Source organism: Python bivittatus, unplaced genomic scaffold (genome assembly GCF_059951505.1).
Source record: "Python bivittatus isolate LINGU-HERP-01145 unplaced genomic scaffold, Pbiv_v1 ctg000580_np1212, whole genome shotgun sequence".
Lineage (NCBI taxonomy): Eukaryota > Metazoa > Chordata > Lepidosauria > Squamata > Pythonidae > Python > Python bivittatus.
Window position 1 is genome coordinate 10,399,336 of NW_028277087.1, and position 23,918 is coordinate 10,423,253.

A 23,918-nucleotide genomic window follows, 5' to 3' on the forward strand; every position below is an offset into this window, starting at 1 on the left:
TAGTATGTATTTAGGGGTTAGACTGTTCCTGTAGGTGGGTATTAAATTTAGTCATGAGCAATACACCCATCTTTGCATTTGTTTAATGCTCTTTGAAAACTATCAAATATAGCCCATAGTATAAAACTCCATCAATCTACATTATTCTCATGACAAGCATGTATGGTAGCAAAGGCACAGAATGAGTCTCCCTAGCTGAGTATGAACTTAAATCTCTGTCTCCTAGTCTCATATGGAAGTAACTACTACATCACTCACTTTTTAATAAGCAGGACTTCATACTCTCCCCAAAATGTCTGCAATAGAAATGTCTAGGAGAGGTAACTTCAGCTTAGACAGATAAGGCTTTTTACCCCAAACTTGGGAATTGTCAATTGTCTCTGAAAGACTTTTTCAGACATCATACTAAAGCAGTAATTTGACTTACAATATTGCATATACCCAAATATTATGGGTTGCCAATCTGATTTACTGTTGTGCAAACCCAGCCAATGTTAGTGTAATTCCATAGACCATAAGCAAATCATAGTTTAGAACAATGTGAGAATGGTCATAAAATCAGGCAGTTTTGAAAAGTCCTAGTATTCCTAGTAGGAACTATATCTTAGTTGACAGCTCATGTAAAACAAGCAAACATTTAAAAAGCAATGAGAAAAACAGCAGAATACAGTACAGATCAAGTATACCAAAATATTTTTTTAATATTATTTTGTTTCCAACAAGAAAAATTAGATTGAGGACCTAGTGTAACAAAATCCCCATAGGCACTTAACTGGTGCTTCAGTTGTCAGTGGAGAACTAAGATGACTCAAAATGAAAGTAACAGGCATTAAATAAAACAAACCAATCCTATACATATGTATTAAGAAATTAGTTCCACTTCTTCCCTGCAAGAGTGCTTAGGATTGCAATCACTCATTCAAGAGATTAATTATTTGTAGGGTGGAAATACAGTAAGTTACAGAGCAAAAGGGGCTGCCAAAATGCCAGTGGAAAATCTGCAGCTTCCCCAAGCTGGAGATTACAAGAGTTAACTCAACCCATCTGGGCAGGCGAGATTGGGGAAGACTGGAATTGAGGTGAAACAATGAGCAGAATCTTTGGAACTCATCCGCTGCTATCACAACTTCAGCCATTTTGAAAGTTACATGGCTAAGATGGGATCAAGAGGACACCAAGGCAGTTTCATGGCTGTTTAGGTTGATGGAACTCCACCAGAATGTATCCCTCAGCACATTTCTATTTTTCTCTGGAACGCCCCCCCTCCCCCACAATTGCCTGAACCATCGATTTTGTGTCTCCTTTACTTCCTTCTATAGCTCAAGGTCCCTTAACACAGTATTTCTCAACCTTGGCAACTTCTAAGATGTGTGGACTTCAACTCCCAGAATTCCCCAGCCAGCTCGGAGTTGAAAATCACACTTCTTAAAGTTGCCAAGGTTGAGAACACTGCCTTAAAACATTGTAATTATTAAGTGGTCTCTGTCTGAAAAGGAGTTGGTGTATTGAAAGGTTCAACATCTTATGGAGCCCTTCTATTTCTAATATTTGGAAGTGACCACTACAGCCTCTGTAGCACAAAGAGCATCTCCCAGACACGAGCGAGGTATTGGCAACTTGGCAGATTTAGAAATATGGATAAAAATGGATTACTATATTGTAGAAGAGGTCATGGCTGACTAGAGCTGTAAACTGAAACCTCTGTAATGTAACATTTTGTTGCATGCCAGTTGCATAGCACTTTACTGAATATAATTTTAAAATGGATTAAATATCCCCAAGGTTTGACTGGATTCACATAAGACACTGAATCAGGCATCCATTTTCCCCCTGCCTTCTGCAGCTGGGTAATGAAGGTTTCAGACTTACCACGGCATTCGAACCTGAAACAGCCACCGTCTTCAATGATTCAGGATAGCGTATGTTTCAGGTCTGAACGTCCAAGTAATCCTGAAACCCCCAGTTCAAGAGCCCCATATGGCAGGGGTAAAATACTTCCAAAGCGTACTCTTTAACAAAATTGATAGTTCCGTTTGTCATGCGAACTGAGCCTCTATGCATCATTGTCTACTTCCTATTAGAACAGAATCAAAACAAATGACAATCTCCCTAATTCCCCACCCCCAAGCCAGTAATAATTATGGCCACCCTGCCTGCCCATTCAGCTTTTGTAACAGCCCTGCCTGCTTGTTCGGTTCTGGAAAAAAGCTACTGAAAAGATCCAAGCAGCAGGCCTATGGGTTGCATGCCCCCTGTATTTTGAACAGTACCAACACGCTTGGCCAAGAAGGCAGGCAAGGAAAACATCCAAAAGATGAAGCAACTTCCAGGTTTTTGCCAGGAAATGGATCTGAGTTAACTCAACAGAAGTTCTCAGCGTTTTTAGCAAGCTTAGGATAATATTTTTGACACAAAATTGCTAGTGTTAAAAATAAACCAGTCTTTTTCCACCACTGAGAAGCTAATCATAGGGTCTGATCTCTCCTGACTCATAGGGTTGGAAAGAAGCTTGGGATCTTCTAACCCCCTGCCCAAGGCAGGAATCCTCAGACCGCCCCAGACAAATGGCTGTCGAATCTTTTCTTGAAAACCTCCAGTGATGGAGCATCCACAACTTTAGGAAGCAGGCTGTTTCACTGCTTCCTCTTGTTTTTTTAAGAGACCCACTCTGAGAACAGATACAGTAATAGCTACCACGTAGAAGAGCTAACAACCCCCAAGATCATAAATAAAAGATGGTTGTATTCCTTTTCCTGCTCAAGCAAGCAGAGGTAGTACTGGAAGCTGAAATTCTCTGTTCATTCTTGTGGGTTTGCCAAACAGGCTGAAAAGAAAGTTTCCTACTTCTCTGTGATTTTGCCCCTCCTAAAAAAATTCCTATCCATCTTAAAGATGGACATAAGTCACACTTGAGAGCCAAAGATGCATTAGATGCATCCCAGCTTACACTCCAGTAAGATTGTTAAGGGATAAGTCTTGAAGGGAAATGAAGCTGCCCAATGAAAGGAAGTAATATTTTACCACAATCAGTAAAAATGAAATATACTTGCAGGGCTGGATTCAAGTCTTAACCATAGCTCTTAAAAAAAAAATAGATAGTGGTACCTAGATAACATTCTTCTTTCCATCATCCTAAGTATGGTATTTCCAAGTTTATCAACAAAGGCATGATTTGCTGCCCTCATGCATTTAAATTCTAAACCATTTAGCCCATCTGGCACACACAAACCCCAAATTATACAATCACAAAATTGGAAGGAACTACAGAGGTCAACTAGTACAACCCCTGCTTAGTACAGGATTCACCAGAGCATCTCCTTTAGCGAAGGAGAACTTACCAAGTTCTGTTACAATTTGTTCCACCAGTTGACAGCTCATAACAATTAGAAAATTCCTCTTGATGTCTAACCCTAATATGAATTCCTTCCTTGTTGTTTGAACTCATTCTGGGCCTGTCCTACTCTCAAAGAGACTGCTGCTGGTTTGGGCTGGACATAGCAATAAAAATATTGAGAGAAAGAGAGAGCAGTGATGGCAACCTTATTTAGAGTAATGTTAATTAAGTTAGCAGCTTCCCTTTAGACATCTGCTTCTCTTAGAGTGGGACTAAGCAACCTGGAGTGCTCCAGGCCCTGCCAAACTACAACTCCCAAAATTGGAAAGTTAATCAACATTGGAAGATGCTGGGACTGTCATAATTTGTCCCAGAGATCCAGGAACCTACATCCAATTAAGGGGGTGCAAGAAAATAAGACATAATTCTTAAGCCACATACAAAAAAAGTCTGCTGATACACAAAACTATTATTGAAGTGACTGGTTTAAAAACAGTCATTTTAACTGCCAACTCCAGCTTAAGCAGGTCAGGGTAAAAAAAAGTGGTATTACCCTACTTAAAAGAGAAATTCTCTGAAAGAGGCCTCAGATATGGGACCCAAGAATCTTGTCCATTTACACTGTTGTCCCAAACAAAGTCTTGTCTGAATCCTGTTCATCATCCCCAAGTGAAAAGTCTTTGGTGTCCAAATCAAGATCCGGGATACAGTTTGTCTCCAATGACAGGCTGTGATCTGGTGAGTTGGTGCCACTTTGTGCCCCAAGAACAGGACTCAGCTGCTCCCCTTCAGCCATGTATGCCAGGAGATTGTCTAGGACTGGACGGCTACGGCAGATCTTGCTCAGCAGGCGGCTCCTGTGCCTCAGTTGTGTTATCAAACTGTCTTTTTCCTGGATCACATTTAAGAGTTTTTGGGCATGCTGTTCAGAAGACTGCAGCTTCTCCTCCAGTATGGCAATTTCCCTTTAGAAGAAGAAAAAAAGGGATGATGGTGGAAAAGGCCAGTAAAGTTTTGTTTCCTAAGTCCTATTTCCTAAGACTGAGCCATGCTGTTAAGTTAGAGGTGAAAGTATCCATTTGAAACATGATGGTTGTATGAAAGTTGCAAGATGTGATTAGCCAAGCTTGCAAGCAGGGCAGCCATTGGGACCTCCTGTCTTGTAAACCTGGAAATAATGTGTTTCAAAGGATGGATTTCAAAGGATTCATCTGATGGTGAATTTTCCAGCCTGCCTGAAGCATACTGGAAATATTACACAACTACTATTTAACAAGAAAACAGCCCCTTCATAATCACGGCTACTCCCAGCCTCAGTCAGCCATCTTTTTTCCTGTTAATCTGTTCCTGAAGTTCCATCTGGGATAGCATGAAATTTAGTAAACTGATATTTGTTTTAGTGGTCCAATAAGTTTTATTTCCTAATGCTGAGAAATAATGACTAATTGTTTAGCAAGATTGAGGGGAACAGCCCAAAAATATATTTTGTGGCTTCCACGAGGGCCAAAGCTTAGTAGTACACAGAGGACCAACTTCATAAAACTAAGAAAAAATATAACAAACGATACGGTTTTTGTTTTTAATGTTTAAAAGAAAACTCAAATTTCAGACCTCTTGATCCAAATTCAGCTTCTAATTCTTTCACTAATTGCAAAGTCACTCTAACGAAGGCGCTAGTCCTCCTCGAGGTCTGTACCTGTCCTTGCCCTCCCGAAGCCCGAGCACCGCCTGCCGCATCTCGGCATCCTTCCGGATGAGACTCTCAGCCTGGCCGTGCACCGTGCGCTCCGCCGCTGCCAACCGTCGCTCCAACTCTGCAACCCGCCCATGCAGCGCTGCCAGATGCGCGTTAGCCTCGCGAATCTGGACCGGCGTCGGCGGCGAAGATGAAGACATCATGGACGACCACGACGACGCCCGGTGACGCCCCGCCCACCACCCGCGCATCGTAGCCAATGGGAACGCAGGTCACACTCACCACAAAGGAGACGTCGCCGCACCCTTCACTCGGGTTGACCAATCAGGAGCGAGGCCACATTAACGGGGCCTGAGAGAATGACAAATGGAGCCACACCTCCGGTTGGAGCCGCTTGACGTGAAGCTCTATTGGATTTGGGGTTCCTCGCGTGACAGCCAAGTCGGGCTAGTCAAGCGCGGCCTCTACAACGTCCTGCCCCAACCGCTCCAAGTCGGCAGGCAAGAGGAGGAGAAAGAAAGCACGCGCGGCCTCATTCCGCTTTACCGCCCAAGCATCTACCAATGGAAATCATGCTAAGACACACCCACAGACCAATCAACTCTTCTCTGACGGAATAAGCCACACCCCCGATCGTCAGTGAGGTCGCGCCTACTTCCCCCTAATCCCGCCCCGTCTTTAGGAGCCTCGAGTTGCAATTGGCCCGCGTGTAAATCTGGCCCAGGCTCTCGCGAGACCCAGCTCCTAGTGTCCTTGGTGAGGTATCGCGACACTTGCGCCGGTCGCCGCTGCTGGTGTCAACATGAGCGGGTACTGGGACATTCCGGACGGCACGAACTGTGTCCGTAAGATCTGGCTTGCGGGGCGCTTCGGGGCCATTACCGGTGAGAACCAAGCCGAGACGGGCCATTATTGTAGGGCTCCTCTTCCGTGTTTTACTCGGAAGTTACCCCGAGGTAGCTGCGTCCACCCGAGAATCGTGACCAAAAAGATCCCCGTCCTTGAGTGTCCACTGCCGTCGGTTTACCATCCCGTCGAGCTTTCTGTGGGCTCGTCTGCACAGCCGCCTTTGTCCCACCTGGAAGACGCTCTGCATAATGTTCATTGAGGACGTGTCTTCACAGCGTAGCCTCCATCTCGTTGTCATCCCACCGCAGAGGCGGGCTGAAGCCGGTCCTAAGCATTCCCACAAGGAAAGAGCGCTTTCCTTGACAAGATGGAAGAAACGCTTCCATGCCGACGCTCTCTGTGGCATGGAGGGAGGAGTTGTCCGGCGCCTGCAGGGCTCCAGTTGGCCTGTTTGCAGGACTGCCCCTCCCATCCGTTTGCTGGGCTCAGTAGTCCTTGTCCCCTGCCCCAGGACCTGGATAGTCCCCTTGCTCATCTGTGGCCTTTTTGTATATCAGGGGAAGATCCATGGAAGAGCAAATGCAGGTACACTGCAAGGTCAGTGTTCTCATTGGTAAACTCCTCCTTCATAAGATGTGCTGATGGCAGGAGATGTGGCTCCCAACCACACCTTGCAGGGTAGCCTACTGCTGCTGCCTCTTCCCATTACCCATGACAGCATTTGGGACCTCAGCAGAATAGAAGAGCCATGCTGCATTATGAGCAAACTTGATTTTGGAAGTGTGCGTGCATTAAAACAGTCACGTTTGCTTCGGTGGCAACATTCCAGGTAGGAATGCCACCAGTTCATCCCTATTTTGCCCCTCAATGCAGGGCATGTGTGTTTTACTACAGTGTTCTCAGTATAGAAGCATTTTCTTCCCTGCCCTTTTTTCCTGTTTCCCTCTCTCAATTTGGGGGAAAAGGGAGAAGTGACTGGGCATTGATTTTCTAGCAAGCATTGATCTATAAAAACTGCCAAAATAGCGGTTGGGAACATTAAGCTGCATCTCCATCCAACCTCTGCCAAAGTCAAGTGAGACAAGGACAGAATTTTGGTGGCAAGAATAGGTATTTCAGGGCATCCCTTAAATTGTTCGTGCATTTTTTCCCATATCCTGAATATCTTTGGAAGTTTCCTTCCTTGCAAACTCTTTTGTTTCTGGACTATTTCAATCTAGTTTGATCAGCTCCCACCTTGGGAGTTCTCTGTTCCACTCTGCAGTTCCTTCAGTTTTCCTATTATTTTTTCTCAGGGAAGAGGAGAATCAGTCACTGCCCTGAAATTAACTTGTGTTACTTTCTATAGAGGGAGCAACTCTACCAACCTCACTGCTGAGGTGCAATAACAAGTAGCCTGTGAGGACAGTAGTTCTATTACTTTCCTCCTGTGGGTGAAACCACATCAACATGGCTGTATGAATGAGTCCCATGACACAATAAATTAATTTAAAACAATCCTGAAATTAGTTTCCAGTAATTATAACACGTGCATGGGGGTTCATGGATGTACATTTTGATTGGGTTCATACATCATACTAAACATGGTTTGTTTAACCATGTTTAGGTGAATAAACAAAAATTGCCTACATTAATGCCATAATTTGTGGCTTACAAACATTATGCTGTAGAATGTGTGAATTAACAGCTGAGTTAATATGACATGCTGTAAGTCATGTCTGCTTAATCTGTTCTGTGAACAAAGGTTTGTTAGCCCATGTTTTGTGTTTTTTTAATCTTACATATCTTACATACAAAGGGGGACGCGGTGGCGCAGCGGCTTAATGACGCTGAAAGTTGCCGGCCAGAAATGGTCGACGCTTCAGCAGTTCGAGTCCAGCCTTCGCGTTAAACAGGGTGAGCTCCTGTTTCCTCCCCAGTTCCTGTCAACCCAACAGTTCGAAAACTTACGTGAGTAGATAAATGGGGACTCTCACTCCGGTGGGAGGAAAAATGCTGGCGGCGCCTTGCAAAAAAGGAGTTGGGAGCAGTTGCCGGTAAGCGCGAAAACCGCGCGCGCCCGAAAAGGGCGTGAAGCAACGGAAACCCCGCCTCCTGCGCTTGCCAGCTGGGCTCTGCCCTAGGAAGGAGGCTCTGGCAAACCACTTCCGAAGAACAGTTGCCTTGAAAACTGCAAGGACTCGTCCAAGCAGTCACTGCAGGGTCAGCAATGACTGAGCGCAGACAAAAAAAAAAAAATCTTACATATAGGTAGTCCTTGCTTAGTGACTGCCTTGTTTAGTGACCATTCAAAGTTATGAAGGTGCTAAAAACAACTTAGTGACCAGTCCTCGCATTTACAAACTTTGCAGCACCTCTCTGTTCTTATTTTCATTTGCTTATGTACCCTACACCAAGATGTCCTCAAAGAGAAAGAGAAGAAATCCCAGTTCAGGTGAAGGAAATAGCAAGAAGCAAAGGAAAACTGAAGTAAAATCATAAGCACGGTTGTGATCATGTGATTTTCACTTAGGAAACCCTTCACTTAATGACCGAGTTGCCAGTCCCAATTGCGGTCACTAAATAAGGACTACCTGTATTTCTACCCCACTGCAATCCAAAAAAGATAAATGGCAGCTTACATAGAATAAATACCACAGTTAAAACACCCACAGTACAATTTAAAAACTTAAGTCATAAGTAAAACAATAACAATAAGCAAAATTAAGCAAAGCATTAAACAAAATACCATAAAAGTAGAAAATAAAAAATAAAATGGGAATACCAAATCGGGGAGGGTCTCCAAAACAGCTCAGTTTTCAGACACCCCCCCCCCAATTTGGTATTCCCATTTTATTTTTCAAAAAATCAGTGAAGAGGGGGCCTGGCTAGTATATTGTGTGAACTAACCAATTTTTAAATCAAACCATGGTTAAGAAAACTGGCTGTTTTGTGATAAACTCAGTATTTGACTATTTAAAGATCCAAATCACAGGAAGTAATAGTTCTGCTCTGTTGATCAGCATTTACCTTAACTGTAGTTAATCCAGTTGTTAACACCACTTTTGAAGGAGGATCCAGATAAACTGGAAGAGGTTTTGTGAAGAGCAATAAAGATTATAACTGAAGGAAAATGAGTTCTATGAGGTTGATTGAGAGAACTGGTTATATTTAGCCTTGGTAAGACTGATATGACAGCATTGTTTGACTGCGTGTTGCACATATGGTTAATTGGGTCAGGTAAAGTCAGTCACTCAACACGTTTTCATTGTTTGGCACATTGTGTGATCCCAGTCTTTTTGGATCAGTGCAGTAACCAGGAACTCAGCTTTAAGATCTGAAGATATGTCACAGAAAAGAGGGCCAATCATCTCAAAATGTAGAACACAAAGTAATAGTTTTACGTTGTAGAAGATGATTTTGGTTTAATGTTAGAAAAAACTTTCAAAGTGTAAGAGGAATTTGATGGAAAAGCCATTCCATAGCAAAGCGATAAGACCCCTTCTATGAAATTGTTCAGATATAGGCTGGACAATCATCTCTCATGGATATTTTAATATTAATTCCTACACAAAACATGAGATTATACTTGACAGCCTAAATGGCCCTTTCCAGCTCTGCAATTCTGATTCCAAGTCATAATTCTGATTTAGAGTCACAATTAGGCAAACATGTTTACTGTGCAAACTCCAAGCTGATTCCTTTCAGATTTCAATTCCACTAATCTCCAGCACGCTTTGGCCAGGTTGGCTGGAAGATTTCAGAACTGAAATCCAACACATCCAGAACAATGTTTCTTAAACTGTGTTCCATGAAATACCAGAGCTCCCCAAAGAACTGGAGGATGTTTGTGAGCTGGTCCCAGGATTCAAGATAAGTTTTTAATTAGATTTGACACCGGTGACATTTCACTAGTCTAGCAAGTACCCTGCCCATGAATGAAGAAGAATCAATGGCAAGACATCATATCGAAACTTTTCAAAAAAAAGTCACTACAAGAGTTAGATGAAAGTACTGAAAATTTGAGCTTTTAAATGAAAAGGCACTGAAGGCCCTATCTTTTTCACAACTTGTATGTGAAAGTAGATTGTTAGCATTCACTATAAACAAGACCTAATTTCAAAATAGGGTAAGTATTGTTGCCCTATGGTGCCTCTGAGTTCCTTTAACAAATCTAATTCCATATACTGATTAAATATGTCGTTATATGCAAGCTTATACATCCCAATAAGATTTATAATCAGTGCACTATATATATGAGAAAATAAATATGATTTATTTTCCTTTATATCTGGTTTCATGTATGTTTGGTTACAGTGTTACCTTTTTAAAGATAAAATTTCAGATACTCTTCACAGTATAGAGAAATAGATTTTCTTTGGTCCTGAAATTCAAGAAACACAGCTCAGGGTTGAGAAGGCTGCTGTATAAAAAGCCTAGCCCCATCTGTGGAGAAACTGTCAATTGCAGGCTCTGTGACGCTGACCTGTTTTAATCTATGATCAGCATAGTAAAACAACATGATTTTATCCTTTAATAATTAGATTTTGTATAGTGATGTGGATAGGTAGAATGTTCCTTTGGATGAATGTTATATTTATGGAATTTATGTCAATAAAGAAAAAAAATAGTTCATTATAACCTGTTTGCATTGCTTATTTTAAAAAATTAAGGGGTTTGTTGTTGCTGGAATTATTAACCTTCCTGTCTCCCATTTTTCAAAAAAACAATCTTCCTGTAGGCCTTATTGGTTCAGTTTACCATATAGTGCTGTATTCACCAGATACAACCCTAGAAGGACTTAGGAGGACAGCCTCATCCACTGTCACTATGGGTAAGTCCTGCTTATTTGGTTAGTAGTACTCAAATGCAAATGAGAATCGTTTATTGGGTTGTGGCTTAGTATGTTATTTGAATAAAAGCATTGTGGTTGTAAATCATGGTTTATTGCTAATTCTCCTATGTGAAGCCAGCCAGTTAGAAACCATGGCTTAAAACAATGTGTGAAATAATCAAGGTTTAATTTTATTTATATTTCATTTCTTTTAGGCAGTGTTTCATTTTTATTTATACCTCAGTTCTTAAAATCAGTGTTTTATTTTTAATTTGCATATATTTTTATTAAATATCAACCATTTATAATTAAAGCAGAGATCCTATAATAAAACTAAACTTAGAAATTTAAAAATTCTTAAGTCCCTGTTCAGGTGGTAAGTTATGCTGTATTTATAGGCTTATGGGTGAGTTTAGCAAATCATTGATGCATTTTAATCTGTTCTGTTCAAGAGATCTAAAGTTGAGGAGGGGAGCATACCTCTCCTTCTGAAGTAGCTCTTTGAAGGTCTTGTGTGCTTTCCTACAATGCCCCTGCCCCAAAAGTATTGGGATAGATCATAGCTCAGTAGTTATGAGCATAGCACAGGCTTTTCTATAGTGTCTTTTGGTCTGAGAACAGTCCTTAGCTGAAAACAGTGGAGTGCAAATAGTGGTGTTTTATTTCAAAATGTTTCAAAACCAAATTTTATATAATGTTCTGTTTTGAGCAACTTGGAGGCAACTCAAGCTCTGTTTTGACCTCAGGATACCTCCAAAATACTCAAAACAGCCTGTTCTATGCTTGGAAATAATTTTGCACTAGAAATGGGACATTCGCACTCAAATTGTTTCAAATAAAAAGTTTTGTACATCATTAAGCAAAACTTTAGAAAGGCACTGCCAGTTGGCTTCGCGCTTGGAACAAATGGCCTACTTATTCCTATTTAGTAATAAGGAAGTATCCTGTGTTCCTATTATTCCCATCCTAGAAGAAATCCCCAGTGATTGAACCTGGTATTCAAGACTGACTGATGGATTGATTATGTGCCGCCAAGTCAGTGTCTCTTAGCAAACACATAAATCAGTGTTGTCCAAACTTGGCCACTTTAAGATGAGTGGACTTCAACTCCCAGAATTCCCCAGCCAGCATGGATGGGCTGGCTAGGATGGCTGGCTGGGGAATTCTGGGAGTTGAAGTCCACTCATCTTAAAGTGGCCAAGTTTGGACAACACTGACATAGATGGATTTTCTCCAGGACAATCTGCACCAAACAGGGTTCTTCAGGTCTTCCATTGCTGCACCCATCACCACTGTAATTGAGTCCATTCATCTTGCTGCTGGTGGCCCTCTTTTTCTCTTTCCTTCCTTCTAGCTTTCCCAGCATTATAGGCTTCTCCAGAGAGCTAAAGGTGTTTGCATAAGATGTTTAAAATATGAGAATTTGAGCCTGGTCATTTATGCCTTGACTGAGAATAATGGATTCCCTTGGATCCCATTTGTTTGGTATTTTTTGGCTACCCACACGAAACATTTCATGATCTGTTCCATAATTAGCCTCTTTTTGCTGTTATAACTGAGCTCCTCCACCCTCTTATACCAATAATATACTCAATTTTATTTATTTGTGCTCTATCTGGTGATGTCCAAGTATAGAGGTGCTGTTTTGGTTGTTGGAAGACTGTTTTAGCAATGAAGAAATCATTGGACTGGCAGAAATTGACAAGTCATTTTCCTGCTTCCTTTTGGTTTCTTAGGCTACACAGTCCAACTAGGCTTTCTTCCTTACTATTTCCAGCACTGGCATTCGAATTTCCAACTGCAAGCAGCAGATATTACTTGCATGTTCTGTCAATTTCAGGTTGAACTTGACCATAAGACATGTCAACCTCTTCTTACGCATCAGTGGTTGGAGCATACATTTGGATAACTGACATATTAAAGGATTGCCCACAAAGTCTAATTGATAGAATTGTACCCAAGCACTCTCCTTCCTGTATCCTTTCTGACATGAAAGCAACACCATTCCTTTTTTGTTTTTCATCTCCTCACTAGTAAACAGCATGATCTTCTGACTGGCAGTTCATTTCAATTTGCTGATGCCTGGGACGTCAATATATAAACAGTTCATTTCATCTTTCACTGTGTTGAGATTTCCCGTGCTAATGCTTCTTATATTCCAAATTCCCACTGCAATTCTATTATTGCAGCTTCAGATTCCCTTTCCCTGCATGGCACCATCAGCAGCTGGAGGTCCCAAAGGCTTTAATCTAACCACGTCATAAATACTATTAGTACTCTGAAAGATCCTCAGCTCTTCCTCACTAGTATGTTTGTTTGTTTATTTATTAAATTTGTATGTAGCCCACCTCCCCCAGAGGGTGACTCTGGGTGGGTCACAGTTAGAGTAAAACCCAAAAACTATTAAAAAAACAAATATCCACAATTAATTAATTAAAAAGTCAGACTATATAAAAACTGTAGAGTCGGTAACGACTGAGTGCGGATAAAAAATATATATATAAAAAAGAACCTATACATAAAAAGACTAAAAATGTTCACGATGATGGGGGCGGTAGAATCAGTTAACCCACAAGCCACTTCCACTGGTGCGAGCCCTCATCCGGCCCCCAGGCCATCTGGCATAGCCAAGATTTCGCGCTCTTCCTGAAGGCCATGAGAGTGGGGGCACACCACACCTTGGGTGGTAAGTTGTTCCACAGAGCGGGGGCCATGGCAGAAAAGGCCTTTTTCCTAGACCCCACCAGTCGAAATTCCTTGACTGGTGGGGTCTGCAACATGCCCCTTTTGCAGGACCGAGTGGGGTGGGCTGATATACCGGCATGTTGGTACCAGTCCCATCATCTGGTATTATATCATCAATCACTTTATATTGTCTATCCATGTGGTTTTCTTGGTGAAATCCAGGATGGTTTACCATTACCTTCTCCTGCACAGTATGAAACAATGCCTTTTTTGTTATCGCTGAGGTGATTGTTCGCCTCCAGCATCTTCCTATATTGTTGCTGCCCAATCTAGGTGCCTTTTTGCTTTATCTGGGCAGCTAAGATGACCTTCACACCTTGTGTGAGCCTGCTTAGAGTATATACTCTTTGCATTCACACCTGGCATTCTTCGCTCATCCCTCCCAGGAATAAACCCCCATTTTCCCACCACAGTGAGGCAACACAGCAGGACCTGAGGGGAGTATTAAAGATAGGGCGACCCTAAAGGAAATCACAGTCATGTCCATGAAATCTGAATCAAGTAATGACTCACATATAGATTTTTTTACTACATTATGTAAAGGAAGGGTTGTCAGACTGTGTTTGTGACTGCTAAAGTGATAAATTAATTTGTGTGACTATCCCCCCAAACAAAATTAATGATTTAATTAAGGTTTGGCAAGAAATAAGTATGTCACTTAGTTTTAATCATTAGAATTTAATCTGTGTGTAACAGGATTTCTTCAGCTTTGCAGTACTGCAACTGGGTGCTGTAGCTTTGAGCAGGCAAAGTAGGGAGCAAAGCCCAGGATATGTTTTCACAATGCCTCTACTCTGCCTGTACAAGCCTGAATGCCCCTTGGGAGGTGCCAACTTGCAGTTGGAGAAAGCCTAACATGAAGGAATGGTTATAAAAGGCCTAAATTTAATACCCCACCTCCTGATCTATATTCTGAACACTTGTTACTCTACCATGCCTTTCTGGAAACCACAATCTTATGTAGGAACATGTTTTTCATATCTGAAGAATATAGTACAGTTAGAAATGTACACCCTTCTGAGTAGTTAAGCATAGGGTTGCACAGTTAATAACGCTAATTCACACATCACACTAAGCCTGACTTGCTTAACCAGAGTGTACTGAAAAAATAGGGTTACACAACAGTTGTAATCTTATAGGTCATTAAGCCAAAAATCAAACACACACCGTGGTTCAGTGCAATGTGTGAATCCAGTCACTATGTTTTGTCTATGCAAAAAATGGAGTACTTAAAACCCACAGTATTTAATTCTGTTTGACTTTTAGATCTTTTTCCTACATTTCTTCATTTTTTAATTAAATATATTTCTGGATGGGTTTGAGGCTGAATTGAATGAGATAATTTTATTCCCCAGATTGTGAACTGACAGCCTGGGACTGTTTAGAAGATCTTGGGGGATAGAAGGCATTGAATTCTAACAGTTCTTCTAATTTCTCCAGTTTTAATACTGATTTTGCTGTTTGTGAGTGAAGCAGCTTATCTCATGTTCTCTTGAGAGAGAGCAACATGAAGGAAGTAATATAATTTACCAGTGAGTCTTAAGTCTTTTCAGGAATGCAGAAAGAATAAATGAGCTTGCAGTTTAGGAAATTTTTAATCAAATAATCATATGCATTTTGATGAATTATGATTTACATATAAAAGCAATATTTTTGAAGCAACTTAAAAAGCCATTTAAAAAGATGTTGCACATGTATGTTGGATAAGTATAACTGGGGAGACGTGTGAGAGAGAATACCTGTTTAAATGTGTAGTCTTCATAGGCATGTGTTCAAAAATAAAATGTTTTAGGTATGTGTATTAGAGGGTATATTCATTATTTTTAGAAATAGAATAAATGTTCAGTTTTACAAATTAATGGTCAGTATATTGTGAATTTTTAAAGATACCTAGTTTAAATTATAAGATTAAATTAGATAAGAACTCCACAAATGTACAGATTTACAACAAACATTCTATCTTATTATTTTACGTTGCATGCAAGAAACTAATCAACTAAAGATAACATTTATTTGCCATACTTAATATCAATTGTTTAAAGCAGCAAAGAGGAAGAATTAGATGCATGGGTAGGAGACCTGCAACACAATTCACACATTGTACTAAGTCATAATATAGGTGGAATAGGCTAATTATATTGTGAATCCATCTAATTATGACTTAGCCAGCAAACAGTGATTTAAAAAATGGGGGCTTAGCATCAAGTGGGAACTCAGCCTCCCTCATTTGGAGAGTAGACTTTAAAAAAATGGTAAACTATTGATTTAATCAGTAAAACTTATTGTTGGTAGATTCACAGTAAAAAAAGCTGCTTCTCATTAAACATAAGTAGCTGAGTTTAATACCATAACAGATTTTGATAGCCACTGATTTAGATGTCTTTGAAAGGATTAGAAAAATTCAGAGCAGATAAAATAACAGTTATTTCTCACATTAATTAATTGTAATGGTGTTCAGTAGCATTCTATCTTGAAGTAATAATTTGCCAGACAGGAACAAACAGGAATGATTTTCCCATATTCCAGCTTGTGAATTTTCTGTAGGCATCTGACCTGCTATTGTGGAAAACAGGATGTTTGACCCTCTTTGTTCTAGCAGGGCTAGCAGAAGCTTCACTATTTCCAGTTGACTGCTCCAGCCAGTTGAGTTAACATTTATTGTGGTCCATAGGCCAGAAATACCCTTGTGTTTTCTGCCTTCTGTGTTTCACCTTACATGGTGTTTTTCCTGCCCCCTTTTTTTTCTCCATAGCCACCTTAGGGGCAGTTTTCGCAGCAACGTCTTGCATCAGTGCTGATCTCCGAGAAGCTCCAGAAGACCCTATGAACTACTTCATTGGAGGATGCGCATCAGGTGCAGTGTTAGGAGCCAGAAGTTAGTATTGGTCAACTTAAGCCAATGTTTTTTTATATATTCAATGAATATTTTGGCCTTGAGCTTAACAATTATAACATATAATCTATGATCTAACCAATCCTTGTTTTCTCCATCTCTAATCTTCAGGTAACAGTTTCCTTATTGGCAGTTCAGCTTGCGTTGGTCTTGGTGCATTGGGAGCTTTTGTCAAGGTTGCCAGGAAGCAAGGCTGGAAATTTTTGGAACCTCCTCAACAATAACTTGGACTTCCTAATTCTAAAGGCAGACATCCCTCTCTGTCTTCTCTTATCGTATATAAAAACATTGCCACATGCGTAGTCTCTAGTCACTGGTTGAAGCTTGTGGTGCTTCTAAACTGCAAGTAATCATTGAAGGATGTCGACGCAATTTGTACAATATGATGAAGTGATTTCACTGAATTGTCTATTCTGAGAGGAACTTACATGCAAATAAAGAATTGATTGGGTAGCTTATTGTCCATTTTTATGCTTAGCTTTTTCCCCTAAAAATGGCTTCCTTAGGACTGAGTTAGATGATAATTTTGGAAACACGAAGTATGAAAGGGACTCTACTGGATTGGACCAAAGATCAATTGATTCAGTGTTTGTTTCCAACAGGTGCTACTCAGGTGTTTCCAGGAAGTTCGCAATAAGACAGGAAGCTTTTTTCTTCACTTCCTTTCCCCAGTATTCAGAGCTGGGCTGCCTCTGCACATAGACATTTCATATAGCCATACTTTCCTAACTTGGTTCCTCCCAGATAAGCTAGAACTAGAACTTTAGAAGGCATTTCTGATTAGAAAATATGGAGTTTATAGTCCTAACATAACTAGAAAATTCCAGGTTGAGGAACATGGCACTTAGCCATTGAGGCTCAGTAGCCAAGAGGCAGTGTATGTATCTATACAATCTGCAATAAGTTCTAGAAGCAAGAGTGCAGAACAGCCATATCAAAAAAATATTGTGGTTATAACTCTTCTGAAGGCTGGGTATTTCAGGCAAATTGTTTTCTAGTGTCCTTATGTACAATGCTCTCACCAGTGCAATCTATCAATCTAACAATCTATTAAATTTATATAACTGCCCATCTCATGCATGTTACTCTGGGCAATGTACAATGAAAACAAAACAATAAAAACACAACCATTAAAAAGAGGTAAACATGCATATAACAAAGCCACAGGAGAATGTTTTAAAACTCGTACACAATAAAGCCATCTTGCAGGCTCCCTGTTTCCAAGGGATCCCCAGGCCTGCTGGAAACACCACATCTTGACAGATTTCCAGAAGGCTAATAGGGTCAGGGCTGCTCTCGCCTCAGGGAGATGATGTTCCAAAGGGTGGGTGCTACAGCAGAAAAGGCTCTCCTTCTGGGTCCCGTCAGATGGGACTTCTTAGCAGACGGGACTTGTAACATGCCCTTCCTGCCTGACCTGATGGGACGGGTAGATGTAATCAGGGACAGGCGGTCCCTCAAACACCCTGGCCTGACAACACTATTTGGGAAGATAAGGCTTCACATATACATTATGTTAAATATCCATCACCTCGATTTCTGTTGACATTGTCCATATCTGGCAAAGGGAAATAATTTAGGTACTTGATGTAATTTCTGAATGGCTTCTCCCACCTGGTGGAGCCAATCAGCCTCCTGGTTTCCAAAGAACTCTGGACCATATAACAGCAAGTCTAATGGGTATAGCAAAAGTAGAGGAAGACGGGATGAATCTGACCATCAGTAGGAGAGAACCCATATTAAGGCCTATATTGTGATAAGGGCAGCAAAGAAGGTGTACTTTGTTTCCACCATTATATCCACAGCAACTTGTCCAGCAGACCTGATCCAAGTGGTAAAAGGTCTGATAAGGAAGACGACTTTGTTGCCCACTGTGACTCTTGTGCTGACATTATGTAGATAAAATTACATTTGCTCTGCTTTAGATTCCATTGTTAGACTCCGCTGGTGTCTGCTTGTCCATGTATTATCAATAGGTTTCAGTTTATACAGCCCAGGAATGTGGACAGGAGTCTTGATAGCACGACACTGATCACATGCTCAACCCTTGTTCTTGATTGACTAAAGTGGCCAAGGGAAGTCTTTGGCACAGAGTGACCAGTGCACCACTGGAGAAAGGAATCATTCCCTCTAACCTTAAAGTAGCTGTCATTAAACCTTTAATGCAAAAGTCCTCCCTGGGTCCAACTGGATCCAACTGGTCTTCAATTTGCTCTTCTTAAGCAAGATGTGTAAATGTCTGATATCCTCAATCTCATGGTTTATATGATTAAACATGTTATCTAAACCCATCATAATCTGACCTCAGGTCTGGTTTTGGGACTAGTCATCCAATTAGATAATCTGCACTGGAAGCTAGACAAAGAAAATGTCCTTTTTGGTTCTGCTGTATCTCAATAACATTTGATGCATCCACGGTATCCTTCTAGATTGCCTGGCAGACATGGGCTTAGAAGGCAGTGTTTTCCAATAGCTCCAGATGCTGCTTGGATGTTGGTTTTAGTAGGTGATACTGGGATCTCTCAGAGCTTTTTAAAATTTATTTTTAATTTTATTTTATAATAGTAACAAAAATAAAACACAAAGATACATTACAAAAAAAATTACAAAACAAGTGCTTAAAGTGGAAAAAATACAACAGAAAAAATAAGAAAATAAAAAATATAAAGTATAATACAGGTAGTCCCCGGGTTAAGAACAGCTGGTTTAAGTTAAGAATTTTTTTAATGTTTTTATTTTGTTTTGTTTTGCCTTTTGTAGCAAAATTCAAGTTAAATACACAATGATTTGAGTTAAATATTCAATGGTTTGAATTAACTACACAATACTACTCATACAGTATTATACAGTAATACTGTTCCTGCTTACATACAAATCTGACTTAAGGACAGACCTTGGGAACAAAACTTGTTCTTCAACTGGGGACTACTTGTATTTAATTCTGTTTAATTTTATAGATCTTTTTCCTACATCTCTTCATTTTTTTAATTAAATATATTTCTGGATGGGTTTGAGGCTGAATTGAATGAGATAATTTTATTCCTGAGATTGTGAACTGACAGCCTGGGATTGTTTAGAAGTTCTTGAAGGCAGAAGGCATTGAATTCTGACAGTTCTTCTTTCCTCCAGTTTTAATACTGATAGTAGTGTGAGGTTTAGAAATAAACAGAAGAATGTCATTGGCAAATAAAACCAATTTGTGTTCAACTGAATTACGTACAACTCCATAGATCTCCCTATGTTGTCTTATCTCCCTATGTTGTCTAGGCCAAGGGTTCCACGCAGATATTAAAAAACAAGGGTGAAAGTGGACTATTCCTCTAAATAGTGGGAAAGCAGCAGAAAACATGCCATTAACCTTTACTTTATATGTGGGCAATTTACATAATAAGATCCATTTTATGAATGTGAAAGGAAATCCAAACCTATTTAGTACAGCACACATGCACTGTCCATATATTTTGTCAAAGGCTCTTTCAGCATCTAATGATAAAATTACAAATTGGTCTTTGTTTTTATTCAAGTCTATTAAGTCTACAACTACCCTAATGTTGTCTGTTGTTTGCCTAGTTTTTATAAATCCTGGTTGATCATTCTTAATAATGAACAGTATCTCTTGCTGTAATCTATTTGCTAGTACTGTTGTTAAGATACTGTTGTTAAAACCCTAAGATAACTTTGTTAACAGCAGTGCAATCAACATTAATCAATGAGATGGGATGATAATTAGTACACTGAGTATGATCTTTGCCTGATTTTAATCTAACTGTAATATAGGCCTGATTAAATGCCCCTGATAATATTCCCTTATCAAATATCTCATCATACAATTGACAAAGTTTTGGCACCAAAAGATCTATAAATGTTTTATACTACTCTACAGTAAATCCATTCAATCCTGGTGTTTTACCACTTGCCATTTTTAAAATTATTTGTTTAATTTCTACCTCAGATAATGGAGTAAACAAAAGTTGTTTTTGTGTATCGTCTATGTGTGGTAGGTTTCTATTATTTAGAAAGGCCTCTATATCCTCGTTTGATATATTCTCTGATTTGCTATATAATTCTGAATAGAATTTTAAAAATTGACAATTTATATCCTTTGAAATTTTATATATTTCAACTCTGTCACCCCTAATAATTGCAATAATTGTCCTATCTTTCTTTTGCTTTAAACAATTAGTCAACATTTTATCAGCTCTTTCGCCATTCTCCCAATATCTCTGTGGTAAACATGTTAGCATTAATTCTGTCTGCTGTGATATTATAGTATTTAATATTTCTTTTTCTGTATTTCTCTGTACAAGATAGTAAATGGGCATCTAATCATCTGTGCCCATAAATGTTTCAATTCATCTTTCAAATTGTTTTCTGTTTTATTTTTAATCTTATTTTTATATGATGCATAAACAATAATTTGACCTTGGATATGAGATTTATATGCTTCCCATTCAAAAATTCGAGCACTTGATGTTTCTGAATTCAAGTCAAATATTGCAAAGTCTCTACCCTCATTTGTTGTACAAATTCTTTATCATTCATCAAGGAGATATTGAAATACCAATTTCTCGATACCTTGACCAGTTTCTGAAACACACAATTCAAAATAATTGCACTGTCCTGATACATAACAAACATCAGTGTTACGTTCTTGAATTTGATGATAGAGAGTTGATGATATTAAAAAACAAGCCTAAAAAAATTACGGTGCACTCTCGAATAAAGTGTATATTCTTTTTTATTGGGGATCTCAAATGCCAAGGGTCTATTGAATTCAGTACCATATAGGCCCTGTTCACAGTCACCCACGCCCTAGTCACCTCCCATCTTGACTACTGTAATGCGCTCTACATGGGGCTGCCCTTGAAAAGTATCCGGAAGCTTCAGTTGGTTCAGAATGCAGCAGCCCACATAATTTTGTGCAAGTCTAGATTTGCACATGTGTCACCTCTGGCGGGAGCTGGTTTGGCTGTCAATTTGCTTCCGGGTCCAATTCCAGGTGCTCGTTATCACCTTTAAAGCCCTACATGGCTTGGGCCCAGGTTATTTGAAGGACCGTCTTTTCCCAGTTTCATCTGCCCGACCCACCAGATCGGGGAGGCATGATATGTTATGGGTCCCCCCCATTAAGGAGGTCCATCTAGTGGGACCAAGAAGAAAGGCCTTCTCCATGGTGGTTCCCTCCCTGTGGAACATCATCCCTGCAGAGATAAGACTGGCCCCCACCTTGATGCTCTTCTGCAAGGCCCTGAAGTCATGGTTTTGCCAGCAGGTCTGGGGATTCCAGGTCAATACGGAGCCCATCAAATGGCTAGTGTAAATGTGTTGTTGTCACCAGGGGATGGGGGGGTGTAGTAGGTTTTGTATTTGGGATTTTTATTCTTGTAAGCCGCCCAGCATCACAGTGAGTGCGTCATATAAATTGCTTAAATAAATAAATAAGTTTTCCTCACTGATTAGTGTTTTTTTTCATACCGGTGTATCTCTATCAAGGTCAGGATCCCACATTTCATTAAAATCTCCTATTATCACTTTATCATAATTGCACTCATTCAAGTGTTGAAAATATAAAACTTAATAGGAGAATCTAAACTGGGTCCATAAACATTAATCATAGCTGTAACAATCCCTGCTATTTTGGCACATAAAATTGAACAATGGCCATTCACATCAGTAATAACCTGTTGTACATCAACTGAAAATCCTTTTCGAACCAAAATGTCCACACCTTTAGCTGCCATCGAACTATCTGTGAGGTAAACCTGTCCCACCCAATCCTTCATTAATAGAGATTTATCCTGTTTCATTAGATGAGTTTCCTGTAGATAAGCAATATCTGCCCTTAATTATTTTAAATATGTTAAAATTACATTTTGTTTCTTAGTCTTAATGTAAAAGGGCTGCGAGAACCTAACTAACTTCACCTCTCAGAGCTTGATTTTCATCTCCCCTATGTTGGAAGGCCAAGCTGGACTCCTCTCTGGCAGTACTTTATCAGCTGGTTAAGACCTTCTTAAGATAGCATTCTCCCCACAGGCAGTGCAATTTTACTTGAATAACTTATCTGTTACCACCTGCTCTTATTGGATATTTTTTGTGTAGTTTTTTTCTTTTAAAATATTTAAATTTTGTACTGTTTTTTTTTAGCTTTCGTGAGTGGAGTGTACTGCTTTATATAAATTAGGTAGCTATCATGCTAAGCCAAAATGTGGCTGTCTTGTTTGTGACTTAGCCAGTGGTATGGTATGCAAATCTAGCATGCTTTACTGATATTTATATGCTGCTTCAATCCAGTAGGGCTCCAAGCAGTTTATTCAACAAACATGGTTAAACTGCAGCTTAGCATGAAGGGTGAACCCAGTCTTTGTCTGGGCCTTCTTTTAACAGCAAACCCATTCAGAGTCAATCAATCAATCAATCAATCAATCAATCAATCAATCAATCAATCAGTTTATTACAGTCATAGACCAGTACAGCTAAAAATGCACATGTCTACTTAAAAATCTTAGATATAATAGTATCAAGTAAAATCTATATCATAGTTATAATTTGGCCGCCTAAATGTTATTTATACATGAAGTCAAACGGCCTATCCTATAGTGTAATTATTACTCCTTAAATTATGATATCCTACAATTATTGATCGTTAGCTAAAATAAGGTGATGATAAAATGATAATATCTAAAATTGAAATGTGTTGGTGATATTTCTGTCTGTTTTTTCATGGTCACCTACTGAGTCCACCCCTACCAAAATCGATTCCACTCAGCAAGACCCCCTGACTCTCGAAGTAGTATTTTCAGGTCTCTTTGGGAACTGTTAATGCAAACTAAAATACTAGTTGGCTATAATCCATTACTGCAAAACTGTTCAGCAGCTTCCTATCTGATGTTGACGGATCTTTATTGCCGCCGGGCAGAACCTGGCTACCTGCGCTGTAATGTAAGGCCGGTCATCCATGAGAAGCATTTGAAGATAATCTGATTCTTGACAGCCAGGCTGCTTGCTGATCAGGGGTGCGAGCAATTTACTCCGTGGGACTTGGTAAAAGGTACAGAGGAGGAGAACATGGCCCATGTCTTCTACTTCCTTGGCATCACAAGGGCAAAGTCTTGCAGCTAATGGAATTTTTTTGTATTTGCCGTCCAGCACCGCTGAAGGAAGAACATGGCAACGAGCTAAAGAGAATGCTTTCCGCTGAATGGGGAGCTCAAGCTGTGCTAGACCTATTCAGAGTGACTTCCAGGTTTGTCTTTAAGCAAATAAAAAACAGCTGACTGTGGCGTGCAACAGCCTTTTCATTCTGTAGGACGTTCAAGTCTACTCATAATTCTGAACTAGACTCTTCAGCCATTCTGCTCCAGTTGAGCCTTTCAAGTCTGTTGCTTTAAGTCTCCATTTCCAACTACGAAAAACTACAATATTGCAACTTTGGGACTAATTTGGAAAAAGGGTCACCATGACATACTTTTGATACTTATGAAAATAGCGCTGCCTTCTCCCTGAGCTGGAACACAGGAGGCCAGAAATGTACAGTGGCTGTCGCTTTCCTCCCAGGCTTCTGGCAATTACTGACACCACTTGGAAG

At 40.0% G+C, this 23,918-nt stretch overlaps 2 protein-coding genes across 3 annotated transcripts; one reads left to right on the forward strand and one right to left on the reverse strand.

Annotated features, from left to right (window-relative positions):
- Positions 1–691: 691 nt before the first annotated feature.
- Positions 692–5,281, reverse strand: VMAC (vimentin type intermediate filament associated coiled-coil protein). Its single transcript, XM_007431701.4, has 2 exons — positions 5,031–5,281; positions 692–4,299 (listed from the first exon to the last, which is right to left on the reverse strand). The coding sequence occupies exons 1-2, from the start codon at positions 5,279–5,281 to the stop codon at positions 3,951–3,953; spliced, it is 600 nt and encodes a 199-aa protein (XP_007431763.4). The 3' UTR covers positions 692–3,950.
- Positions 5,282–5,755: 474 nt separating this feature from the next.
- NDUFA11 (NADH:ubiquinone oxidoreductase subunit A11) lies at positions 5,756–16,783 on the forward strand. Of its 2 annotated transcripts, none has more exons than XM_007431698.3 (4): positions 5,756–5,914; positions 10,600–10,692; positions 16,190–16,312; positions 16,442–16,783. In XM_007431698.3, the coding sequence occupies exons 1-4, from the start codon at positions 5,833–5,835 to the stop codon at positions 16,552–16,554; spliced, it is 411 nt and encodes a 136-aa protein (XP_007431760.1). In that variant the 5' UTR covers positions 5,756–5,832; the 3' UTR covers positions 16,555–16,783. The 2 variants fall into 2 exon arrangements, with proteins under 2 accessions (XP_007431760.1, XP_088005692.1); XM_088149566.1 differs by having other exon boundaries at positions 16,190–16,291.
- Positions 16,784–23,918: the final 7,135 nt, after the last annotated feature.